The sequence below is a fragment of the Cnephaeus nilssonii genome, assembly GCF_951640355.1.
Source record: "Cnephaeus nilssonii genome assembly, chromosome: X".
NCBI classification, from domain to species: domain Eukaryota; kingdom Metazoa; phylum Chordata; class Mammalia; order Chiroptera; family Vespertilionidae; genus Cnephaeus; species Cnephaeus nilssonii.
The window spans coordinates 2578102-2586507 of NC_137071.1; the positions used below are offsets into that span (position 1 = coordinate 2578102).

General features: G+C 52.8%; 1 protein-coding gene across 1 annotated transcript; it reads left to right on the top strand.

The window, feature by feature from the left end:
* The first annotated feature begins 2824 nt into the window (after positions 1–2824).
* On the top strand, positions 2825–4896 carry TMSB4X (thymosin beta 4 X-linked). The gene is made up of 3 exons (XM_079765182.1): positions 2825–2927; positions 3907–4020; positions 4460–4896. Exons 2-3 carry the CDS (start codon positions 3921–3923, stop codon positions 4492–4494), a joined length of 135 nt encoding a protein of 44 aa, XP_079621308.1. The 5' UTR covers positions 2825–2927; positions 3907–3920; the 3' UTR covers positions 4495–4896.
* The last annotated feature ends 3510 nt before the right edge of the window (positions 4897–8406 follow it).

The following is an 8406-nucleotide window of genomic DNA, read 5'->3' on the forward strand; positions in this document are numbered from 1 at the left end:
CAGTACTGAAAGGATCGTGATCTGGACAGGAAAACGCGGTGGCTGGGGTCACAGGGTCAGAGCTGGGGGAACTGAGGACAAGGACCTTCCTCACTTAAGCGAGTCAGTTCAGTATAATTCGTAACTGTTTATGTAGCAACTTCTGTTTGTCGGGCACAGCCGCCCTCGGAGGCGCGGGGTGAAGACCTGCACGTGCTCTTAGCCTAAGTAAGAGAGGGTAGCGACCCGCCAACATAGCAGACAATGGCCCTCTAAGCCTCAGTTTCCCCGTCTGCTGGAGAGGCGCAGGCCTGAAAGGCCCAAACCAACGCAAAGCACCTCCTGCAGTGTCTATCTCTTAAATCAATAGGAGCTGCTTTTTATTTGCTGAAAGACCAGCGTAAGGTCTCAGTGTTACTAGTACTTTGCGAGAAATAGCCAATCTGCAAACATCTTTAAAAAAAGAAAAACAGCCCTAACCGGTTTGGCTCAGTGGATAGAGCGTCGGCCTGTGGACTGGAGGGTCCCAGGTTCGGTTCCGGTCAGGGGCATGTACCTTGGTTGCGGGCACATCCCCAGTGGGGGTGGTGTGGGAGGCAGCTGATGGATGTTTCTCTCTCATCGATGTTTCTGGCTCTCTGTCCCCCTCCCTTCCTCTCTGTAAAAAAATCAATAAAATGTATTTTTAAAAAATAAAAAAAGAAAAACATCTTATATGCTTACTTAATGCCCAACACAAACATCTTTTTTTGTCCTTTTTTTCAACCTTTGATCCGAAGAAGAAGAAGAAGAAGAAGAAGAAGAAGAAGAAGAAGAAGAAGAAAAAGAAGAAGAAGAAGAAGAAGAAGAAGACAGCGTGTGGACTGCCAGGCCCAGTCCTAAGCATTTAGGCCTCCAAACAACCCTGCGAGGTGGGCAGTGAAATGAGCCCCCTTTACAAACGGGACACGTCAGGCCCAGAAAAGGTCATGGACGTGGCCAGGGTCACGCACCGCTTAAGAATAGTCCTTGAGTTTGTAGTTCCTTGCAGCTGCCTCCCCGGCTCCTTTTCATTGTCTCTGGCTGACAAGTTGGTGAGACAAAACCCACGCAGTAGGCCTCCCTCCCTCCCTGGCGCTTCCTCTGTCTACCCCCCTGCCCTCTTCCTCTCTGTATCCGAACACGAACACAGCGACCTGCTGCTTGCTACCAAACTAGAGAAGCCCCCAGGCCTTTACAAAGGGCTACTCCTCAGTCTCCCTTGGGCAAAGCCTGGAAGAGCAGCAAAGAGCTGGTGGTGGATCGTTGTTGTTATGGGCGAGCTGGGGAGGAAAGAAGTGACTCTTAACGGGCTGTGTGTGTGTGGGGGGGGGGGACAGAGTCGCAGAACCCACAGAAATGGTGTGGCAGCTGCCGGTGGAACCAGCCAGAAACGCACCCTGCGTGACCTTGACTGAGTTTTCACAGCGAAGTGGCCAGCAGCGGGGGAGAGTCAGGGGTCCAGTAACCAGAGACATGACATCCTGTGTCTGCATTGAAGGGCTCGGCGCCCCCATTCGGGGAGCAGCCACCCACCAGAGCGTGAACTGGGGGAGCCAGACAGTCAGTCTGCCCCTCCCATGTCCCCCAAGAAGAAGGAAGTCCAGGGGACGAAGAAATGGGGAAGTCCCAGAAGCCCTGACGGGCTTTAAGGGTCCAATGAACACTGGACCCCCGTCCCCTTGCAGACCAAGCCTCGGCCAGAAACATGATTAGCAAGGATTTGGGGGGAACGCTCCGTCGGGGCACAGAAAAGTATCACAGGCCCTCGTCTGCATCTCAAGACAGCCCCGAGGAGGCCTTTTCCAAGCGCAGGCCTCTCTCTGGCCTAGCTCTCTGCAGCGCAGGGCGTGGTACCTGTCACTGAGCAGCCAGGGGGTCAGTGGTGCAGGGGCAGGTGCCATTTTGAAAAGTGCTCCTGGCTGCCTCCATTTCCGGGTGTAACTCCCAGGCGCACCTCGAAAATGTCTTGTGCTGCAAAAGCCCCTCTTCAGAATACAGAGTTCGATTTGTCAGGCTTTAGAGAGAAAGGCGATTGCTCCTATCTGGCATCTGCCGCAGGCCTCCTGAGAGATCGCTGGTATAATTTAGGAAAATAAGGGGCAGGGAAGCAAAAGACCCTCCTCACTGTCAAGCAGCAAGTCCACGGCACAGCTTGAACTTGACTTCTTTTTCTCAGGGAGAGGCGGGCAACTCTATACCCTCCGGATAAATGGACCTCAAAGCAGCAAATCTTGCGGGTATTTGGTTTGGGTGCGCACAAAAATGACAGCGATGAGAGAAATACGCATGTCCCAGTGGAGAAAATTTTTAAATTCACTTTGCGGTGCTTTACCTCCCACCCCGGTCACGTCGACGAGACAAAGAGGGCCGGGTGGGGCCGATGCCTTCCGCTGGCCTGCAAGCTGAGTCACACGAATCGCACCCCGCAGTGGGCGAGGCCCCCCTGCGAGGTCACCCCGCACCCTCGCTTGGCGATGGCTCCATCAGACAAAGCCAGATTGGCAGGAAAGGGATGCCTGTCCCCCTGGGTACCCCTGAGGCTCTTAGGTATCCCGCTCCGGTCCCCAAGAGCAGGTTTGCGGGCTGTTGCAAAAATCCATGCTGGCAAAACAGACCTAAAAGGGGAAAGTGCGTTAAGAAGGGCGCGTTGGAGGCTGGGGCCGGGGGGGGGGGGGTTGCTCGTTTTATTTTCCACCCTCATTGCGGTTAGGGTGCATTGGTGGGCGCGGGTGGGGGCCCCCCCAAACGCCACGTAGGGCCCCCGGACGCCGCCTTAGACCCCGGGCGCGAAGGAGTTAAGCCGACGCGCGGTGACGTCACCTCATTTGCATAGGAGCGCGCATATAGGGGCGCCCGCCGCCCCCGCCCGGCACTCGGCGGCGGTCCCTGAGCAGATCGGACTTCTCTCGTTCGCGCACCTCGCTCGGGTGAGCCCTGGGGCCCCTGCCTCCCGCGCTTGGGTGGGTCCCCTTCCCTCCCCGCACCCCCGCTGCGGCACCCCTAAAGCCGAGCCCCGGTGGCCCTCCCGGGAAAGGGCTGCCTTGGGGAGCTGGGGAACGGCAACACTTTCCAGATGCCGGGTAACGGGGCGATTTTTTTATTAAAAAAAAAAAAAGAAATATCAACCTGGCGTTTTGTTACGCAGCTACCAGGGAGCAGGTTTCCCCTTCTTTCTCCCCGGGAGGGCACGCTGCGTTGCCACTGAGGCAGAGATCCATCGGGAACAGAAAGCTCCTTTGTTCCAACTCACACCCACCAGCCCGAGCTGCGACCACTGCAGTTCTCCAGCCTCGGGCGGCCCCGGGGGCTGCATCTGGCCAGGTTTAGGGCGTCTGGGCAGTCTCGAAAGCCCTCCTCGCAGGGGGATGCGTGCCGAGGCTGTCGAATCGCCCCGGGTTGCAGAGGAGGCGGATTAGTGGGTGCGGGCAGCTTTGTGCGGCGCCTGCATTGTGCGCGCCAGCGAGGAAGCGGGCAGGGCGGTGGTCGGCGCCGCAGAGACAAAAGAAAGCAGCGCATTGGCAGGGAGCGAGAGCGCCTAGAGGACAGGGAAACGGGGTGCAGCCCTGGCTTCTTCTGAAGCCTTTTCACTCGCTTTGCTCCCCCCACAAACGCGCTCCGAGCCAGATTGGGATGTGGAAACGCTGCAGTGAAACCCGCAGCGCCCCATCGGCCTCCTGATGCGAGAACGCTCTTCCCTGCGTGGTGCCTCGCATTTCGAGAGATTGAAACGGGGTGGGGGGGCTTCTTTTTGTAGAGAGAAAAGGTCTCTGGCTGCGAATGGGCGCGGGAGGAGGCGGAGGTGGGGGTTCAGGCAGGAGATGCGAGGGCCAGAGCGCACTTCTGAGCTTGGAGAAAGGAGACCGGGCGGCTCCGCGCTCACCCTCCCTCCTCGCTTTGTATCTGCAGCTCCCTCTGCAACCATGTCTGACAAACCCGATATGGCTGAGATTGAGAAATTCGATAAGTCGAAATTGAAGAAGACAGAAACGCAAGAGAAAAACCCACTGCCTTCAAAAGAAAGTAAGCTCAACCCCTCCCCTTCCAATCCCCCCCCCTCCTTCTTGAGAAAAGGCTGAGCGGGAGTGGCGGTAGGGAGGATGGGAGGGGCCGGGGGGGGGGGAGAATGATGGGGGGAGGGAGGGTGGGGCCAGAGCCGACAGTTGATGAATGTGGCCTGGAAAGGTTAATTAAAAATGATCCCGCAGCCAACCAACGGGGCTTTAATAACTCAATGAAGGAATGCTGAATATGTCATAGTCACAGGCATAGGCTTTTATCTAATGCTCCTGTTTCATAAAAGCCTTCGTGATGCAATGCCTATCGATACTCGTAGGGTTTTTATCATTCGGAAGGATCCTTTAAACGCAAGCGCTCTGGTCTTATACTAAGGCTACAGCGAATCCGCCTAACTGACCGCCTCCGTCTAATTTTTTTTTTCTTCTTTTCTTTCCAATCGCAGCGATTGAACAGGAGAAGCAAGCAGGCGAATCGTAATGAGGCACGCGCCGCCAATATGCACTGTACATTCCACAAGCATTGCCTTCTTATTTTACTTCTTTTAGCTGTTTAACTTTGTAAGATGCAAAGAGGTTGGATCAGTTTAAGCGACTGTGCTGCCCTTTTCACATCACAACTACTGACAACGGAGGCCGCCCCTGCCGCTCCCATCTGCCCGGCTGGCTGGCGGGGAAGGGGGGGAACTTGCATGTTGGCGAAGGAACGAGCTGGGTGGGGAGGAGGGTGAAAATCTAGAGCGAACACCAAGCTGGTCCAGGGGGGTCCTGCGGGCTGTAAAATGCAGTTTAATCAGAGTGCCATTTTTTTTTTTGTTCAAATGATTTTAATTATTGGAATGCACAATTTTTTTAATATGCAAATAAAAAGTTTTAAAACCTGGCTGGTGTGACCTGTTTGGTGTCTGGGACGAGCGCCTTATTCGCGGAGGAACCCTGTGGGGAAGGGTCTCCCTGTGGAGCGATAAAGGAGAAAGAAACATCTGGTAAAATGGGTGTCACCCGGCGGGGGCGGGGGGGGGGGCAATACCTCCGCTGTGCTAGGTAACTGGGTGGGTCATTTTCTTAGGGTTGAATTCCCAGCATGAATTGTATAAAAACTGATCAAGGTAGATTTGCAGTTCTTTATAGAGTGTGCCAAGCCAATGCTGAATTGTACCTGATTAAAAAAAAAGAAGCGATAATTCACAGCACAATGTCTTAGGTGTCAAATTGAACTTGGCTAGCGAGCTAATGACCAACACTGCCAACAGGATTTACGCATTCCTGTCAGAGAGGGAAAACGCATTTTAACAGCTGTTTCATCAAAGAAGGGCACACAGGTTTTTCCTCACCTAATGGCGGCTTCTAATTGGAGTTCAATATTGAAAATGGCTTTTAGAAAAGAAGTGCACTGGCAAGGAAGAGGATTTCAAAATTCGCACTTCAATAACAAAGCCGGCGGATTAAGGCAGGGTGGAAATGGGTGCCACGTTGAAGTCCAGTGGGACTGAACTGGCTCAGCTCCCAAGCAAGGCTTGCCTTTCTTGAGTCCAGAACTTCTCAATCACTTTAAAGTGCCTCTTTTAACTGGTGGCCTTGGGGAAAAGCCGAGCCCTGTAATGTGGGCATTTAGTGTCCAGAAAGGGAACTAGGCTAGGGGATCAGCATTAAGTGGGAACATTTAAGGAGGGTAGTTGCAAAGCTAAGGTGCAGGTGCCCAAGAAGTTCAACTCCCCCCCCATTTGCGCCCCCCCAAAAGAACTGACTTGTGAAACCCTCCTTATTGAAGGAGAGGTGGGGGCAAATTGTTGATCATTATTAAACAGGTCCATTTCCTTTCCTTTGCTCAACACTTATTTTGAGAAACGCACAGGAAACCATTTACCTGTGGTTTAGACGATCAGCCGCAGCACAGCAGCTAGAAGCCTTTATCTGCATTGCAAGGGGGGGGGAGCGGGGACGTGTACCCGAGGCTCCACCACCCAGCGGGCCACAGCTGCGAGCAGTGAGCACAAAGGTCTGGAGGGGCCCGGCGGCCCTGCATTTTTTCCTGCTGCAAGGCAGGGCGTGGGCCGACGGAGCGTGCCCCAGGCACAAAGAGGCACCAGGGCCGGCCTGGTGCTGTGCGCATTTTTCAAACGATGCGGAGATGAAGGCGGATTGGAGAGGAACGCCACTCCAGGGTTCCTCCGTTTCACGCGAAAAAGGAGCATGAAGGGGGGACAGGGGGTGATCCTGGAAGTTCAGGGACGGAAGAGGAGTCCTTTCTCTCCTGGGAGGTTCAAGCTAAAATGTAGGGAGAAAAAGAAACAGAAAAAAAAAAAAAAAGTGAAATGAACAATCTGGTAATGATTGCCTTGGGCTGCTTGGTTCGCGTGGGTTGGGCCAATTCAGAAGCTACTGCACAGACAGCGCTGAACTGCGTGTGGGGGTGGGGGTGGGAGAGGCTATTTATTTTTTTTTTTTCATTTGAGGGGGGAAGTGAATTCTTTTCTCTTCCCAGGAGAGAATCTTCCCAGCGGGCCGGGGTATTTCTGAGCCAGCTGGGCTTTTACACTGCTATTTAGGAGACAGTGTTGGAAAAGGACGTCTTTTTTCACTGACACCACGGGACCTGAGGTTCACCATTCGAATGGGGGATCGTCTCAAACGAAGGAGGCCCTGGACCCCCACATCTTTGACTCCCTCCGCACCTCCAGGAGGAAACGGGCCAGGGGAGGTTAAGTAAGAGCCGAAGGCCCCACGGTCCCGTCTGGGACTTCTGCAAATTTTGAACTGACAGGACCTAATAAAGCAAAATAGAGGAAGCAAGAGGCCCAGCAAAGGCCCTCTCAGGGCCGACTCACTCTCTCCTAAATCCCGCAGATTCCTCAACCATCGCACCCACGTTTGCAGCCTCCGAAGGACGGAATTTTAGAGCTACACGATTCTTCCAGAACAACACAGTTCTTGGGCTGTGTGTGCAAGGGTGGGGTGGATGCGGGGGGCGGGGGGGTGGCGTGTGTAGGGGAGAGGGGGCATGCAAAGTCCTAATGAACTCCGAGCCTCTCCCCCGTCCAGGGCCTCTTCCATCGCTGGCCTCCTCCCACACGCTGGGACTCAGATACTGTCTCCTTTAAATGCACCAGGGAGATCAGCAGATTTCCCTAGAGAAGCATCTCGCTCCACAAGACACAAAAAAGAACCTTCGATTCTTTCTCAATGTACGGGGCCCGTTTTCTGCTTACCAGAAAGACAGCGGGTTTTGAAACCAACATCATGGTCCCCCAAATAAAGAACTCTTCCGCCTTTCTCAGCTCAAGAATGTGAATTGAAAACATACCGTTTCATACCGTTGAAAGCGCTTAGAGCTTGATTTACCCGAGTAACACCTTGGCGGGCCTGGCAAGAGAGGAAGAAAAATACCCTCCCCCGCCCCCAATTTCTCACTTGTAAGAGAGACTGACACTGCAATCTAGGAGACGTAAACACATCAAGTTGAAGTTCAACGGTATTTTATTTGCATGTAACGAGAAGAGGTTACATTACAAATTTAAGACACAGATTTGCAGTGAAGTAAGCGAAGGAGAAAATACATTTCGAAGACCTCCAGTTACCTGGCTGATTTTTAACTCTCATCTCTCTAGTCACATTGCTAGTGCCATCTCTACTCAGCTTCTGAGACTTTTGTAGGCAGGGGCCGCACACTCTACGTTCATCCTATCTAATAAAGATAGAATATGCAAATTGACCGTAACTCCGCAACAAAGATGGCGGCAACCACAACCAATAAGGAGGGAATATGCAAATTGATGTGACAAGGCGAGAGGCGGAAGGCGGCTCCAGCTGGAGTGAAGGCGGTGCCAGCAGCCAGGGGAAGGAAGGCCTATTCTTGCACGAATCTTCGTGCATCAGGCCTCTAGTATTTGTATATTCGCTCATGTCCAGTAGTGTCTCACCTAGTAATGAACGCATGTTAGGGCTTCAACATGCACTTTCCCCCCTTCATTGTTGGAGATGTTACTTAACACGGTGTTTTGGGGCACCATGGAATACGTGAGTGTCGTGTGAGATAGCACAATTTTAAATATATTTTTACAAACATGTAAAGAGCTTTGAATGCTGATTTGCCACTGTCCCTGGTTGTGCTGATTTTGAGTCAATGCTTATAGCCAACTACATATTATTGAGCTCGCGCACTAGGTCATTAGGTTACCCCACCAATATGTATTAACTGCAATGCCTGCCGGTATTTTATGCGCTGCAGAGATACAGTCGTAAATAAGAAGACATAGCCCCAGCTCTCACGTGTTTTTCTTGGTTAAAGATGCCTTTTTCATCTGAATCTGAGTGGAAAATGCCAAGACGTTATTGTTTTCCAGTTTTAGGGTGAATCCTGAACCTAAGGGCTGTGGACTTCTCCCGAAATGTA